The sequence below is a fragment of the Triturus cristatus genome, chromosome 4_2 (genome assembly GCF_964204655.1).
Source record: "Triturus cristatus chromosome 4_2, aTriCri1.1, whole genome shotgun sequence".
NCBI classification, from domain to species: Eukaryota; Metazoa; Chordata; class Amphibia; order Caudata; family Salamandridae; genus Triturus; species Triturus cristatus.
In genome coordinates this window covers 69,276,891-69,295,215 of record NC_140586.1, presented here as the reverse complement: position 1 = coordinate 69,295,215, position 18,325 = coordinate 69,276,891, and the positions used below count along the sequence as shown (strand labels likewise).

Genomic DNA, 18,325 nt, shown 5'->3' with positions numbered 1-18,325 from the left:
TACGTATGTCATTTGCTTTTGTCACTTTAGCGGCCGGCCGGAAGGTTGTAGGCCCATACTTGTATATATTTGAGATTGCAATAAACGGTTTCAAAAAAAAAAAAAAAAAAACATGTTGCACATACACATGCCACAAGGGCATGTTTGTGTGCAACATAGAACTTTGAAAAATTCACTTTTGTGCATTTTTGAAAGTTTTCGCAAATTACCATCAACTCTAAGTTGATGGTCATTTGCGTTTCTTAAAAGCGAAATCACAATTTTTTTTTGTTGCATTGCATTTAGAGAATCACAATTTGCGATTCCCTAAATGCAATCGCAATTTAAGTAATCGCAAATTTTGCGATTACTTACATAGCGATTTTTGCATTTGGGATGATGCATCCCAGATGCATAAATTGCAGTCGCAAAGGGGCATTTACTGCGAATCTGCCCCTTTGGGACCGCAAAAAACAATGATGCATGTGCCCCATAGACCCTTAAATATTTTTATAGAATGCCTAACTATAGACTTTTTCTGATATCCCTGAGTCGTTTTATCACCTCTGCCTAGTTTGCAGTTAATAGCACCACATATTATCGATGGTGTAGACTATTGCATTAACTTAGTTACCAAAAATGTATACACTTCAGGATTTTCTATATCTGGTCCTTAAACTGATCATATATAGTAAATTATATGACCCTGATATGTGTTGGGCTAGTACCCATCTTCCTTCCATGTTGCGTCTATTCTGTAGAATTATAATCGCAACACCACTTGTGTTGTGCATACCAGCAATTGGTATCCTAAACTGTTTTGTAATTTCCTATTCGCAAAAGACAGTTTCTTGAATACATATCACATTTATCCATTTTTATCTCTTCAACTAGAATTTTTCTTCTAGTCTTCTGATTCATAGCCCTGAAAGTCAATGACAGTATTCTTAATTTACCTATGCTTGATGCAATTACTAATGTGTCTACACAACAACTTCATTCGCACCCACTTGATGCCTTTAGAAAACTTATTGGTATACCTATTTTTTTCACTTCCATTTTTTTAGTGAATTACATTCCCTTATAATCTGCATACCACTGCCTCCCCCAACAAATCCCATCAACTCACCCTCTAGTGCAAATCTTCCCACCCTCCTCTCATAGAAATCCCACCTGTCTGGCCCTTGCCACCCTCAATAGAGGAGCCATCAACTATTAGGGGAATCGACCCTGCCATACCTCTCTGTGAAAAGCCTCGCACCCTCTCTGAGCATACTGTCCATGCCAGACCCAGACAGCAATTTATGGATTAAACACATTTTGTTCAATTACAGAGTATATAATAGCTCTTTTTCCTTGATTACTGAAATAAAAATATACACCTGAGTTCTTTTTAGGTCGAGCCTAGTGCAACGCGCATGTGCTGCTCTGGCGAGACTTATAGTAAGGGGGCTTCAAAATGCTCACCACACGCTCGTGCGTGTGGCCTATTGCTTGCAGTTACCCACACAGGCACAATCTGTTTTGAATTATCGTGCCGAGACGCGTGCGCGATAATGCAAAACAGATGGCCTGGTGCTCGCTCTTGCGCGCACCACTCGCGGGACGCTGCATTCCTTTTTTCTTTTAAACTTTCAGCACTTCTTTTTTCTCTCACCCCGACCCTGTGTACATCACTGGCTGCTCAACCTTATCCACCCCACCATGCCGAAGTATACAAGCATTTTGAAATTCAAAATGTACCTCGTGTATAATGATTGTAGTCCTAAAATCGCAGTTAGGAGGTCGAGTATAAAGGGGTGGGATCGCTCCACTTCCGGGTGACCTCTCTGTGGCACGCACCCCTCCCCTGCTAAATAGTACATTCCAGTAATTGCGCCGTGGCACTCTGCCACCCTGCTGTTCAGTAAAGACTGGGGAGCCCTTTTATGGTGCTTGGTTCTTCGTAGCAACGACATTTCGAATTGGACTGATAAGGCGGCAGAGGCCCAGGTATTGGAGCTGGAGCCCGTGTGTCCCTCATTATCTGTAGTAATACAGGCGAGCCTTCGTGGCATTCACAATGACAGGAACCCATACGGAGTGATGACTTCCAGAGCGCAGGCTGCAGATACCGAGACGGGTTCCTTCCTCTCGCCTCAAGGCAGGGTTAACCCAATTGTTTTCAGGACAAACAGGGGGCCTCCGGACCGCCCGAGCCCTCATCTGCACTGTGCAGACTGCGTGCTTTCGGACAGCTTCGTTATATTAAGCCTGTTTCCTTCAAAGGCTGCAGGAAGAGGAAGCAGCTTTGCTGCAGTCTTCCCAACAAGCCCCAGGAGCTCGAGGAAGAATTGTAACCCATTTCACAACAGCATTTCCGTAGCTAATATTTCAGCACTGAGTCTTAACGACCCCGCATGCAGGGAAGTTAGCTTTTTGTTGTAACAAATGGAGTGTGCGGAGAGGAGCGCTATTCGTGTTTAGATGAGAGAGTCCAGAAAACAACCCTGTTAGCATTTTTTTTGTAATCTTTCTTCTTCTCCGTTCTACTCTCTACCACTCCCTCTCGGACCTCCATGCACTCTCTGCATCTCTCCACTCCTCACCCGTCTCAAAGTGGTATTTATTTTTTGCAGTTTTATATAGCACAAACTCGGCCCGGAGGTATTGGAGCGCTTTAGATGAGCAGAGCAGCAGTTACATCACAACATTTTTGTTTGGCACGGGCACATTAAGTGATTTGCCCTGAAACACAGGATGTTGAGCCGACGCCCGAGACTCAAGACAGTTTTCCCAGCTCCCAAGTCTGCAGCGCGGGCTGTTAGACCACATCCTCGCCCCTTAAGGGGCGGGAGCCAGGCTTGATAAGAGTACGCACGAACCCTTCACCAGAGGCGTGGTACTTACATGACCGCATGGTACGCCTGGTAAATGTCAAGTGCTATTGTGTGCTTGACCAATCATGAAATGGCCTTTTTGGGCAAAGAAACTTCATGTAGCTGGCAACAAGATACTTTTAAACAGTTGACATTGCCCCCGTGTCCTGCACCGTAATAAATAAAACACTTGACAGGGTACATTTAAATGTAAGCTTCTTCCTATTGTGACCTTGGAGTTATGGCGCGTTTGTTCCATTGTAATGAAATAGTATCTCGGGTACTGGGACAACAATTTCAAACAGTATTCTGCACAGATATTGTTCTGAAACAAGCTACTGCCACTTACTCCAGAGGGGAGGCCACTGCAACAGTGGGAGTGCCTAGAAACCAGCATAGCGCTTACTTCAGGTAGTGAGTGCGCTAAAAAAAACCTTCATTACAACCTCAGTAAGGTGGGTGTTTCACTGGGATGGTTTATCTTACTTTCAGAGTTTAGTGGATGAGGTTGCAAGATCACCAACAAGGCACTTTTTAGTCTCAAGTTCTGCCTTTGTTCTCACATTAGAAATGCAATAAAAATGTGAAAAATATATTACTGTCAAAGCATACCTAGTAGTGTAAAATTGATTCCAAAAATCTTTGTAGTTAGAAAGCTGTACTTGTTGATGTAATGCAAGGCTGATTAAGGAACACATCTTGCTCTCCCAGGACTGAGGCACTCACTCTGTGCTCTGAGGACTTACACTCATTAAGTATCTAACAGTACAATATAATGAAATACAGTGCCATGTGCCTAGCATGTTTGATTAGTTTTAAAAAACCTCCAATCTCTTTAAGAAGTATTTACAAAAATGAAGGATAGAATGCTTGAATTCATCACCTTGCCCATTCACCCGCAAATTCACTTTCATGCCTTAGTCTTTTATCAGTTCATGCACTCACTTTGCCATTCTTTGTTTTTCACAGTCATCTGTTCATCCTACCAACAGTAAATGTATTCACTTATCCATTTACCCATTTGTAAACTCGAGGCGCCACTGTGGGTCAGGTAAAAAAGCATGTTCCCTACTACTATAATTCCACAACCATCAACAGTTAGTAGCATCATGTTCCTTTCATGGGCATGATAGTCACACACATAAACAAGCATTGGCATAGCCAATAGGTCTCGCCTTTGGAACCTTATCAGTATTTAGTTAAGCAGTACAATATCCTTGGTGCAACAACATCAACTGTTGCATGGCTAAACACTTATACGGTCCCAAAGGCGAGACCTATTGGCTATACCAATGCTTGTTCACTTTAAGATGAACTGGCGCTAACAAAAATCCGGCCAGATGTTATCCGGGATGGCTTTATCAGCTGCCGCATGCACCATCTCCTTTCCACAGAGATGTGACAAAAAGCAGGTCTTGTAAAAAAAAAATGTGGGGCTTCTGATTTAACGTTTGCCTCAGGTATGGCCTTTTCAAAGATTTTTTTGCCTGAGCAGGAAATTCCTGGAAAAATAATAAGATGGCTCTAGGGTTTAGTGTCGTTTTTGTAGGCTACACAATGTGAGCATTTAGGGGTTTAGGGAATGAGATGTGCATGCAGGATTTTTGATCACAGCCCCATAGGTCACATTATGCACAAAATTCGCTGTTCCATGCAGATTAATGCTCCTGAATCTTCTGGCCGATAAATTTAACAACGATGGTCCTGCTCCCAGAAAATGTCTGTGTGGGAACATCAGACCAGTCATGATCAGGCAAAGGTGTATCTTCTCAGTACATACTGACCATCTTACTCGTAACTGCGATATTAATATTATTTTTGTATATAATGCCAATGCGCACAGAAAAAGCTCAGAAAAGGTAATCTTACAGAAAAAAAATCTGCAAATGTTTGCCATTGTGCATGGAAAAGCTGAGCAAGAGGTACATTCTCAAAAACTGATTTAACATTTTCCAGCTTGGCTGGGGTCGACTAGAGTGAAAAAGATCTCACTATGCAGTGAAAGGTGTCATGAATGTGAAACAAAAACTTTGCTCAAGCTAAGTTAAACCAGAAATCTTTGCAAGCTTGGTAAGGGGCAAAAATTAGACTATTCACAAAACTTTGTACACCTCTAGTTCAAATGTGTCATTTATTTGACTTGACTGTACTTCTGGTAGCTGAGTGATGTGTATGTGAAGGTGCTTCATTACTTAGGAATGGAATGTATGAAATTGTGGCGAGGGAGTGGTCTATGCCTGTAGGATTACCTGTAGTGAAAGAGAGAGGAGTGATACGAGATAAGATGAGCATGGAAGACATGTAGCTGCTAGTGGAAAGTGTTTTGCAGAGACTACATATGGACCAGGTGCAGTACCTGCATTTCGCTGTCAGAACATAGCTTGACATAAATACTATGTCCTAAATATTGTTTACATACATATTGTCATTTTGAAGTTGATAACCGAAAATCTACACTGAATGAAACATCGAGACATTATATGTCTTCAGGAGACATGGACTCTGGACCCAATATTCATAAAAGTCTATCGATCCTTCCAAACCTATGCAGTTGCCTCCCTGGCAGGAAGACCCAAAGGGGGTTTAGTAACCTTAATGTTTATGTTTATGCTTAGGGAATTTGTAAAGCGCACATATACCAACGGTCTCTTGGCGCTGTGGGGAGAGGGAAGCTGTCCTCCAGGGCCCTAGCAGTAGGCTTGAGTAAATAGCCATGTTTTAAGTTTTTTCCTAAAACTGGTGTATTCTGGAATTAGTCTGATTTCTGTTGGTGGGGAATTCCAGAGTGTGGGGCCCAGTCCCGAAAAGCGCGAGCCGCCCGTTCTCTTTCGCTTAAATCTCGGAATAGTCAGCATATTCATGGTAGCTGATCTAAGATTCCTTCTGGGTAAATTTCTTGAGATCTTAGTGGAGATGAACTTATGACCTGTTTCGTGAAGTGCGTTAAAGACCATGCAACCGGTCTTGAACATAGACCTCTGGATCACAGGCAGCCAATGGAGCTGTTTCATGAGAGGTTTAGTGTGGCAGTGTCTTGGTTGCTGAAAGACTAGCCTGGGAGCTTGATTTTGAATGAGCTGTAACCTGTGAGTTTGGTAAGCAGGGAGTCCCAGATAAATGGAATTGGCATAATCCCGCCGGGACATTATCAGGGCAAGCAAAATAGCTATGCTTGCCTAGCTGGAGAACATTTTTCTGATTATCTTGAAGGTCCTCAATTGATAAACGCATGAGGACGAGACCAGGTTAATCTGTTCCTGCATGGAAAGATTAGCATGTATCTTGATTCCCAAACTTTTGACAGATTTCTTGGGTATGGGAGGAGAGCCCAGTGCTGCAGGCCAGTGTACAGGTGTCCACTGTTCTATTCTGTTATTAGAAATAATTCTCTCTGTTTTGTCCGACTTTAGTTTGAGATAATTATGAGTCATCCACTCCTTGATGAAAAGCATGGTGTGTTGGAATAGTTCCTTGGTGTCATTTGTTTCATTAAGCAGGAAAATCAGCTGCATGTCATCTGCATATTTGTATACCTTCACTCCCCTTTCTTGAAGAGCATGAATCAAAGGGCAGATATATGTATTGAACAAGTGAGGGTAAAGGGATGACCCTTGAGGTACCCCACAAGTGGTATAGACCCGAGAGGAATTAAAGGGTGCCAGTCTGACGGACTGGGTGCGTTCTTCTAGAAATGAGAGCATCCAATCCAGAGCTGTGCCTCTCAGACCTGCCGCTGCCAATCTGTCCACTAGGATGGAGTGATCCACGGTATCGAATGCAGCAGACAGGTCTAATAATACCAGGGCCTGTGTACACCCCCTGTCTGCTCCTTCCTTCAGATCGTCCATGACACTTAGGATAACTGATTCGGTAGAGTGCAATGGCCTAAACCCTGCCTGGTGGGGATCTAGAAAATTAGATTCTTCGATGAAGGCGCACAGGAGTTTTGCCACATGTGCCTCCAGTAATTTGGCCAGGTAAGGAAGGAGCGAGATAGGCCTATAATTACATAGGAGGTTGGGGTCTACTCCCGTTTTCTTTTGTAATGGCACTAACACTGCCTCTTTAAAGGTGAGTGGGACTACCCATTGCTCCAGATAGGTGTTTAGAAGGGAGAGAAAGGTAGCGAGAAGTGAGAGAGCAGTTATTTTTCTATCCTTACAGGGCAATGGTCATGGGGGAGCCAGACTTAATCTTATTTCTAAGTTCTTTTAGCTGATCTGGGCTGATTTTTTGAAAGCTGGACATTGTTATGGCGTTTTCATATTGCTTGTATGATTTTCATTCCTGATGGCTAGTAGAGATAGAGTCCTGGGTAGCCTTGGTTTTGTTAATAAAGAAGGTGTTCAACTCATCACACAGGACCTCGGAGGGGGTAATGGCCAGAGAATAATAATAATACTTTATTGCTTAGTTAAAATAACCTTTGCAATCCACTTCATTATACAATAACATAAGCCCAAATAGATTGGCAATGTTTTTTGTGTAAAAAAAAAAAAAAAATGATTTAATTAATTACTTTAAGAGGTTGCGATATTACCATAAGACTGTACTGATTCTTAAAATGACATTCTGTGCAATCAATAAAGTGCATTAAGTGACTAAAAGTGCAGCCTTTCAGGTTCGGAGTCCATTCTCCTTTCGCTCTTGCTAAAACATTTTCAAAATTCTATAAAAAATTTTTTTGCAAAGTTTTGGTGTGGGGTGCTTTCAAGTTCATTTAACCTCGCCCCTCAAGAACAGCCACTCAGCTAAGTCCATGATGATGATTTCAATTTTTTGACCCTTTCGTTATTCTTTTGTCGGCCTGCTCCATGAACCTGACTAAGGCGTAATTTAGCTCCGGGTTATGTGAGTTGAAACTTGCTAAAACTGCGGCTCTGCAGGATCTGATTTCCATTTTGTTCCAAATTTTCCTTAGGAGGGACCTTCTATCCTGCATCAGGCATGTGCATAAACAGAGAATATGGATTATATCTTCTCTGTGTTTCCCACAAAGGCGGCATAACTGCTGTGTTTGATCTCTTTTCCACTTCGGCAGATGACAAAGCAGGTTGAGTACTCCCAGTCTTAGTTTTAAGAAACGAAGTTTAGTATGTGCCGAGAATGGTAAAGTTAGGTACCCCTGAGAAGACAATTTGGAGTACGTGTTGAGGGTTAGCCATCCATGTGACCTTTTTGCGAGGCATGATTTGTCCTCTACTACAGAAAGTTTTTTCATGCTTATTTTTGCCAATCTTTTGAATTCGCCTTGGCTGATTTGCAAATCCCATGCTTCTGTTAGGTTCAAAGTTGCCAGGCCTTTGGCCCAGTATGCATGCCCCGACTGCCATTGGTTTGTATATATATTGGACCAAAGATATTGTGCCAGACTCCCGGCTTTTGATGACCTTAGTTTATGGCAGTTTATTAAAAAACTCATTAGTCTCGCCAGAGTTTGATTGCTGATGCCAAATTCTAGCCTGATCTGTGCTGATGAGGTGTTTTTTGGAAGCTTAAACACTGTTCTAAAAATGTTTGCAATAATTGTGTTCAAGTTGCCACTGTCCCGCCCCTTTAAAACCTCGCTTCCATATGATAGGGTGGGGATGACTTTTGCCTGAGCTGTCTGTAAAATTGGGGTGAATGTTGGTCCAAACAATTTCTTAAAGAAGGAGCTGAGAGCAAAAGAAAGTGCTACTCCCTTTTTTTTCTGCTCTTCTAGCTGAGTTTTGTAGCCACCGTTGTTGTTAAAAAAATACACCTAAATATTTTTGACAAGGTGCTTCTTCAATTCTCACCATATTTAAGAACCAAGCCGTCTTCCGGGGCTTGCCAGGACGCACCGCCAAGATTTTTGTTTTTTTGTTATTTATCTGGAGCTCATTCCGTATTGAATACTCAGCAGCTGCATCCATTAATCTTTGCAGACCTACTTTTGTGTTGCTTAAAAGGACCAAATCGTCTGCATATAAGAGGCTTGACAAGCGAAAGCTGGCAAGTTTAGGAGCATGGGAGTTTATTTTATTTAGTGCCTCAGGAAGGTCTGATAGAAAAAGATTAAAAAGGGTGGGGGCCAAGACACATCCTTGTTTTAGGCCTCTAGATGTTGTTATTTGACGAGACAGTCTTGATCCGTCCCCAATTTTGATCCTGACCCAGGTGTCATGGTGCAGCATCTGTATGGCTCTTAATAGATCATTTGGTATGCCCAGACTGTTGAGTTTCTGCCAGAGCTTTGCCCTGTTGACATTGTCGAATGCGGCTTTATAATCGATAAATCCCATATAAAGAGATCCTTTGCTAGATTCTGCCTGATCTATCAAACAGGACAGTGACAAGAGGTTGACTGCTGTCCCTGTATCTTTCATAAAACCTGTTTGGTTTGGCGGAATTACTTGATTTTCCTCCGCCCAAACCCGTAGTGAATTCAACAGTATCCCAGCGAAATACTTTGCTTCATTGTCAATGAGTGCGACCAGTCTGTAGTTCGCAGGGGCTTGCTTGTTTCCTCCTTTAAAGATTGGCACCAGAATCGAGCCATGCCAAAGGGGTGGAATAATGTTCTTTTGTAAAATACAAGAGAACAAAGGAGCTAGCTTTGATGCCCAAAAAGCTGGATCCTCTTTATACAAAGCCGGGGGAATGCCTCCTGGGCCGGGGGCACCGTCTTGCCTGCCCTTTTTGATCAGTTTTACTATGTCCTCCTCCTGAATTGTTAGTATTTCAGTGCTGATTAAATGGGAGAGTCTTGGTGTTGTCCTGTTTGTTGGATGAGCGGGATCTGGATCGGTAAGAGGAGGGACTGTGATGTTGTTATTGGCCAGCCCAATGGACGAGTGAACTTCATTTCTTATTGCGTCCACCATATTTTCTCGTCCCTGTTCATTGGGTACTACTGAATGGGCACAAAAATGGCAATGCAGAAAAGAGCTCCACTCCGACTCCAAGATGTTTGAAGCTGCCACTTTTGTGGTTTTCCCGCCAATGCCATTAATGGTACGCCAGAACCTGGCCGAGTTGTTCGCTTTGATATCTTGGTATAATTTGGCCCAGAACGAATTCCAGTTTTCCCTTTGAAGTTCTCTTTTGATTTTCTTGAGATGGTTGCGTGCTGTTCTCAGCTTTATTAATGTTTCTGAGTCCGATGGCCTTTTTTTAAGTTTCCTCCATAGTTGATTCACAGTTTTCTTTGCTGGTCGGAGTACTGTGCTTGAAAATGTTAAATTTTCCTTATCATGTGGTTTTCTTTGCCTGGTTTGTTTAGCAAACTTGGCTGTCAGTGCTGTTACAAACGTCGTCCAGTATGCTATTATATCCTTTGGGTCATGGCCAGAGTAATTCGGTCAGGGCTGGAGAGCTCTCTGACAATTTTAAAAATGTCTTTGTATTTGTTAATCTCGAACACGCACGCACATTAAGGTAATTAAAATCGAAACCTCCTTCCAGTATTCAAATTTTCTAGCCTTTGAAGGAGATCGCCACCGGTGTTGGTTATTAATAGATTACTACAACAACAATTTTGGTGGCAGCATGGTGGCTGTTATAGACTAACCAGACAAAGAACTGGAGAAATTCACAAGGTCTCTGTTGTGCAAAGAACTCCATATCATATGGCTAGGTGATTTTAACTCCCAACCATGCCCCAACTTACTGGGTACGGTTTGTGGCATGGTTGATATGGAGGGAGACCCATTTGTCCATTTCACGCACCATGATTATGGGAACACTTTAAATTGGTTCTTAGCATCAAGGAATCTGGAAGTGTATAACAAAGTAGACGCGGAGGTTTGGTAAAAACCTTTTTTCGGGGCGTTTCTAATTTCATATTGGATTTTATAGTTGCAACCACCAACTGCCAGGGACATCTTTATCATACAGATACCATACTGTCAAACTTTAGTGACCATACAGCATTATTCCTTGAGCTTTTTTAACCTGGATTCCCGCCCCCCCCCCGACAAGTGAAGAGGGCCCAAAATTAATTTTGGCCAGGCTAAATGGATACCAGCTGAAACGGTACAATATAGACAAGTCCAAAACCATCCAGGAAGTTATAACTAATAAACTGAATCTGGTCACAAACTGTTTGGACCTGGCTACCCCATCAGATACTTTAATTAATAATTTTATAGAAATCCTTCAGGAGATAAAACTAGCCCTGTTTCGGAATAAAACGAACAGAGAGAGACCGGAAACACGATGGTTCGACTAGATTTGCATCTAGGCTCTAAAGAACCTTTGTGGGGCCTTGAACGCATCACCCAGAAATCATCCTCAGATCAAGGAGCTGCGATTGGTCTTTATGAGAGCTTGTAAAACATGGGAAGACGAGTTAAAGGACGAGGCATGGGGAAATCTGGCTAAAGCCGCATCTCTAAATAGTAGTAGGGAATTCTGGAAGACAGTAAATGCCCCGTTCTTCAAGAAAGAACAGGAAAAATGATTAGATAACCACGTGGATGAAGACATATGGGTGGCGCATTTCGAGGAGTTATTTGGGAGCGTGATTGCCCCAGGGGATGAATCCCATATCCCCTTAGGGACCCCCTTAAGCCTTTAACTTTTAACCTGGAGGAAATAACCCTTGCTCTCGCTAAATGCAGTTGCGCCAAAGCACCAGGACAGGATGGGGCCCGATCGACTTCTTTCTAGAACATCAAGACCTATGGACCCCATTGTTAACTAACATATTTAATGAAATCTCCAAGACTGGCCAAATTCCATCATGGAGAACAAGCATTATAGTGGCAATATATAAAAAAGGGGCTAAATCAAACCCCCAGAACTATCGCCCTATTTCTGTTCTGGATTCCACTGCCAAACTCTTGGGGCGCATTTTCCTTATTAGGTTAGAAGACTGGGCAAGAGAAAATAACGTCCTGATGCCTTCCCAATATGGATTTCAGAAGGGCAGAGACACGATTGACCAATGCCTAAACTTAAGCTTAATCATCAGAATCAGCCGACCGGTTAGTGGCATTATGGTGCCTCCGAATGCAGGGGAGTGACTCCTTCACCCCAAGGGAGATTCTTCAGTTGTCCTTAGTGCTCCACAGATCCTGCACTGAGCCTGTATGGTGCAAGGGCACAGACGATGCTTTGGACGGAGAGGGAGACAAAGTCGGGCCTAGTCGAAGTCCAGCACAGTCCAGAGTGTCCAGACGGTCGAAGGTCAGTGGTTTCTTGTTACAGAATCTTGTCCACGTTAAATCTAAGGTTTTACAATCAGGTAATCCCTTATGTACCCATGGGAGAGGGTTGGACAGATTCAGGGACCCTCCTAGGGGAGGGTCAGGACAGTGGGGGTTTACACCCATATCTTTTTTCCAGTTTCGCGCCAGAGCAGGAGCCAACAGCTCCGACAACTGGTTTGAACTGGACTATGCACAGGGACACCAAAAGTGCCCCAGGTGCAGACTTTCAGGCACTGAGGCAGTGCCCCCACCCAGCCCCAATACACTAAATCCTGTCTGGGTGGTGGTCACACCTTCCTGTGACAGATTACCTATTGTGCTACCTTCCTCTGCTCGAGCTTGGCTCAGCGGCAGAAGGGCGGAAATGTGTCTCTGGTTGGCAACATCCATTTTGTGCTGACCGGGTCGAGAAGGCTGGCACCGGAAAGACCAGTGACCCCACGAAGCTTGCTTCAGAAGGGTGGAATCATACCTTCCACACTGGTTATCGGTGTGGAGGTATGATTCCAAGGTGTTTGATACCAAACACGACATGTTTTATTTCAGTCGTTTTCGAGATAGCCTTTACCGCAAGGTTATAATACACCCCCACCTATATGTCTGGCTGAGTCACAGACAACCTGGGAGAATGGTCTCCGAAGGCTGCAGAGGGGCTCTGCTCTTGCAGGGGCACCCTCTCAGGTAAAACCCAGCACCCTGTCTTCAGAATTGTTAAGGCCTGCTATAGGGGTGACTTATATGTTTTAATTGTAGTGACCGATAGATATAGTGAACCTATATCTGAAGTAAGTGGTGCAAGCACCAACTTACAAAGGCTGCAATGGCAGACCTGTAGTTCCATTTTGATGGCCTCTCATGGGTGGCATAATAAATGCTTCAGCCAATGGAAGGCCTCTGGGGTACCTATGCCCTGGGTACATGTGTACCATATACTGGGTTCTGGTAAGGGTACCCCAGTATCCAATCTGGAGTATACCAAAATACATGGCATAATGTTTTAAGGAGAAAGCAGATGGACTGGGGTCCTGATTAGCAGGATCCCAGTCAGAGTAGTCAAAACAGTTAACATCAAGCAAAAAGTGGGGGTAACCATAAGAAGCAGATCCTACTTTCCTACACATTACCAATCCTGGCCTACGCCGTCCTGGTAGCAAGGACAGCTGTAGCACTGCAATGCCTAATTGACACCAATGTGAGCTTCATGTCAACTATGGATCTTAAGGCCACTGAGTCCAAAACCATTATCTTAGTGTCAGGAATAGCCCGTTCAAAAAACATTCCGTTGTTCCATATTGAAACCTGTAAACTAGCTGTTGTGGAGACCTTCTCATACCTAGGGGTTGTTTTTGACACCAGACAAACCTGGTCACACATGGTGGGTAGTAGGGCCTAAACAATGGAGCGTACTATGGCGGCAGTCTCTCGTTTTATCAAGCAACCAGGCTCAAACCCCCTAACAACAATAAAAAAGATCTATAATGCTAAAACGATCTCAGCAGCGACATATAGGGCAGGGGTCTGGGGCACAGCACCAACCGACTCCTTACAGAAGCTGGAGAATGTTTTTTTTAAGAGGATCCCCTCGCTTCCGCTTTCATTTTCAAACCATGTCACTCACTTAGAGCTGGATATACCCTGTGTGTCTTACATGGTGAGAGTAGCCCCGATCATGCTCCGGCACTCAATAGGGAATAGGGACACAGTGGATCTTAACCAGACTATTATACTGAATTGCCTCTCATTGGATAAAGCTTACAAGATCCCCTGGTTGGAGTACATTAAAACAACTTTGTACTCACTCGGAGTCCCTGAGCTGTATGTAAATCCCACCTCGTGTTCAGGTTCCCTAAGGAGAGGTTAAAGGCACACATTTTTGCAAAGCTAGCCTATGAAAGGGAGGAATCCTAGAAGTTAAAAATAACTGTAAAGACCTATCACTCGATTCCACCAGTGACAGTTGCTGAATACTTTTATCCGGACACGGTAAGGAACCTGCAGCATAGGTTTATTATTTTGAAGTTCTGCTTAAACTTAATTCCCCTAATGCTAGGTTTCCCTTCAAAACATTATGCTCATAGTGACTTGACAACTTGCCCATGCGATAATCTATCAGCCCAGTCTTACCTCCACCTTTGCTTCTTTTGTCATTTTTATAAGGAGCAGAGAGCTTGATATATTACACCTCTTGTAATGTGGCACGATTTTAAGCAGTGCCGCGTCGTCCTATTCTATCTGAAGAAGCTTCATGATCCTTTTGTATGTTTCTGTGTAGCATTCCTTTGGGTTTGTAAGCGTAGGAGACATTTACTAGAATTGGAGAGCTATGCTAACCCTTAGCGTTAAACTTATTTGTCCCCTTGAACATGCTACGTAATCTACTTGCAACAGTCTCAAAGAGATAAAGGATCTTCATAACAAATGTAATATTTTTAAAGGGCTTTTATAACTTAGAATGGCGGTGTCTTTTTTATTTAAATGTATCTGTTTTTAAACCTATGTATTTATGTGGTAACTGGGAACCTGCAGCTCAGCATCTACTCTTTTATTATGTTCACTGCACAAATAATAGCCATTGAATTGCGTAATTTGCACAGCTCAATCCTATATCCCCATTGTTTTGGGGGGTTTGAACTTGAACATTGTTTTTTGTTATTTAAATTGTTAGTTTTTAATAACTCATATGCATTGAACTGTACTGCACTGAGAAGAATGACACTGTTTTATCTTTTTAATATGTATACTTTGATGATCTATGCTTTCAAATTAGATCGAAGAAAGTTATGGAAACAAAACAATATTTTTGTAAATGGTAAATAGTTCACATTATGTCACACAAAAGTTTTAGAGATGATATTCTGACGTACAACCAGAATCAATTTGCACCTGTACGTAATTCTTAAAGAAGTCTAACTGTATCTGGCAACACATAAAATTGTATTGTTATAGTAACTTTTTCACAGAATAACCATTTGATATGCAGTAATAGTTATTCTTTGTGCAATGATTGTGTTAAACGGTATCTGGTTCAACTTTTACACCAGTTCCCATGTGTTAGGCATTGATTGCTCAACAAACCTGAGAGCTAGCCACGAAACATATAAATGAAAGTTATGAGGTTTCACAAAAATACTCAGACTATGAAATATTCCTCATGTCTCCTCAAGTTCAGAAAAATATCCCTGCATTTCTGCACTTAGTTTCAGGTCCTACTAGTCACCTCATACAGAGCCAGTTCGGGGTAATTGCTCCTCTGGCTTTTAGCCCAGATTCAGGCCAGCATTACTGCCCTTTCTATTCCCTAGATCAGGTGTCTCCAACCGGTTGATCCCGAGCTACCAGTAGCTAGCAGACACCTTCAGTATAGCTCACAGTCCTGAGTTCATTTTTAAATAAGCACAGGGCAGCCAGAAAGATTGCTCCAGTTTCAATAAATGCCTGTATTTTTCTCTTATAAATAAACACACTGTCTACAGGCCACTGGGTGCAAGATGCCTGTGGTTTGTAAATGAGACACACTGAAATAGGAGAGAATTTAAATGAGGAGTTTTATGGAATCCATATACACATAAAGTTAACTCTTCAATTTATTTTTCTACCATTTCAAAGTGTTGCATTCACACCAAGCAGGCATCTTGCTCCCAGCGGCTGGTAGACATGGTGTCATATTTATAATTGGAAAAATACAGCCATTTTTGTAAATGAGAGGAATTTAAAGTGCAGAAAAAAAGTTCCATATTACGAACATTTTTGCAGCACATTTTTCTCCAGCTTAATATTCACCCATTTAAAAAAAAATGGTTGTATGTTTGTGTTATACATGTAATGGTGGCACATATGACACAAGGTATGTTGTGTGCCACAAGTACATACAACTCATTTGCCCATAAACATAAAATCACACTCTCACTGACACACATGGCAGCTCTGTCCTAGTGCCCTAGTCAAAGTATGTTGTTCAAACCACAGTATCTGGCTCTATGAGCATTAGGTTTAAAGTCAATGAAGCTGGGCGTGGGGGTGCCTGATAACATTGCGCGAGTGGTTTGGCCTTCAGTAGCTCCCAGTGATTTTCACTGATCACAAGTATCTCTATCAGAAGTATCTCTCCATACAGAAAAGGTTGGAGACCCCTTCCCCAGATGGACTCAGTAGAGATTTCTCCCCATCGGAGATCTTACATAAACTCAGCGTAAATGCCCTTTTAGTCTTCACTAGGACTCAGACAGAATTAGTGGCCATCCGTGTCTCACATGGATTCTTTCCCTTTCCACCTCCAGTACTTTTAGATGCTCCATCAAATGTGTCTGTGCAGATGATGCCGATGAATCGGAAGAGGCAGCTGGTGATCCGGTGGCACCCACCTAACTTCAAATATTTGCAGGACAGCATTATGTATGAAGTAAACATCTCAACCTCAGATGTCCAGAAGGTAAGAAATACACAGATCCCTAGGGTGCATAGGGGCACAGACTGGCCCATGGGGCAGACACAACAGTAGGAGGCAAGTTCAAGCTTATGATGATTTATGGAACTCGTATGTGGTCCACATAACATAATACAGAAAATGTATGCAATTTAATATAAATTCATAAAACTCTTAAAGAATTTTAAAAATGTAAAACAAATAAATTAATTTACTGGAAAGAAGGTCTGTTGTCGTGCTTCGTCTACTCAGCAAGCAATAAAACTTGTAAAAAGAGGCTTTAAAAAACAGGTAAACATCCTTTACAACGACTGTGTTACAATGCAGTCCATTACCGCACATTTTTTACAATGCAGGATTTTACACAGCAAACCATTACAACGCATTCCCCAATACAATGCCGCGGTGGAGTTAAAATAGTAAATTGCATTGTAATGGACAATGCGTTGGAATGGATTGCGGTGTAAAGCCCTGTGTTGTAAAAGATTTTGCGGAGTAAAAAATGCGGGGTAATGGAACGCGTTGTAAACGCGTGCGGAGTAAAGTGTCATATTCTAAAAAACTACAACGGAAGACAAGCAACCTAGGGTATAGGAAAACTACATTGTTTACGTCTTGAATACCATTGTTGCATAGATCACAGGTTATTTCCTTGATTGGAAGATTTCCCAAGCCCCACTTACACATTTCAAGGGTAAAATAGTCATTCTTATTAGGAGAAATCACCAACAAGTTTTATGTTCAACATTCCATGTCAGAACAGACAGGTGTCTTTTCAACACATAGGATCTTTTCAAAGTATATGAAAAGACACTTGCATTATATTTTTCCTTTTCTGAGCTGGCAACACTGTCAAGGATTGCACTAATGCTGCCCATCTGTTATTTTAGGAGACTTTTTAACTGCAGTATTGACACCTCTTCTGATGTACCCTTTTTAATTTGAAACATCCTTGAGGCATAAAAAAAGTTTGTGTAAAGAGCCAACCATATTTTATTCCTGTCAAAACGTTGAAAGCGCTTGATGGGCCAAATGTATTAAGGTTCCCGTTTGAATTTCTTAAATGGCGACTCCGTAGGAATCGCATTTAATAAATGCAAAAGGATATGTACAAAATTTGTGAGTCCCTAATATCGATTCCTACAGATTAGGAATCGCTATTAGGGAATTGCAAATAGGAAATGCCATTGTATTCCCACCTATAGGCAAAATAGGAAATGGTTTGCCATTCCTAAATTGTGATTTCCAAATAGGAAATTGCACTTTAAGAAATGCGCAGCCAAGGGTGCCTTTGGCTTAAGGCCCCACTGTAGGCACCCCAAATTCCCTAGTGCACGTGTTAGTTCACATATGTCCTAGGGGCATATGTGCGCCTCATTTCACAATAAAAAAATGCATTTTTAATGCATTTTTTTTATTTTGCACATAGTTACCATTGACTTGAAATCGATGGTAATTGCATTTCCTAAATGCCCAATCTGCATTTAGGAAATGCTTTGTATATGTGCTTTAGGAATTCCGAATAGGTAATCCCTATTTGCGATTTCTACGGTGTCGAAATCGCAAATTGTGACTGGTTTTGGCCCTTTGTACATCTGAAAAAGCCATTTAGCATTTCTTAAGGGGCCAGAATATGGATTCGGCCAGTTAAGAAACGCTTTAGGAAGCGCTGCTACTAATTAAGGCCTGAACAATGGCTACTGTGTTCAAGTCTCACAGTTTACTGTTTACGCCAGAACGGTTGCCTGATCACTGTAACTGTTGAATAGATAAAGTCATGTAATTTTCCCTATTTCTGTGTTCTGGTTAGAATATTGTAATATGCTATTCCCTTCATCTATTTCCACAGAATATAAAAGGGTAGGAGGAACTTTTAAACAATAAACTGT

At 42.1% G+C, this 18,325-nt stretch overlaps 1 protein-coding gene across 2 annotated transcripts in view; it reads left to right on the top strand.

The window, feature by feature from the left end:
* Window positions 1-18,325, top strand: part of EPOR (erythropoietin receptor) — a 272,782-nt gene that overhangs the window by 180,333 nt on the left and 74,124 nt on the right. For both annotated transcript variants that reach the window (XM_085600545.1, XM_085600544.1), the window contains exon 4: window positions 16,291-16,442. In XM_085600545.1, coding sequence (XP_085456671.1) covers window positions 16,291-16,442 — 152 coding nt within the window. The remainder of the gene's footprint in view (window positions 1-16,290; window positions 16,443-18,325) is intronic.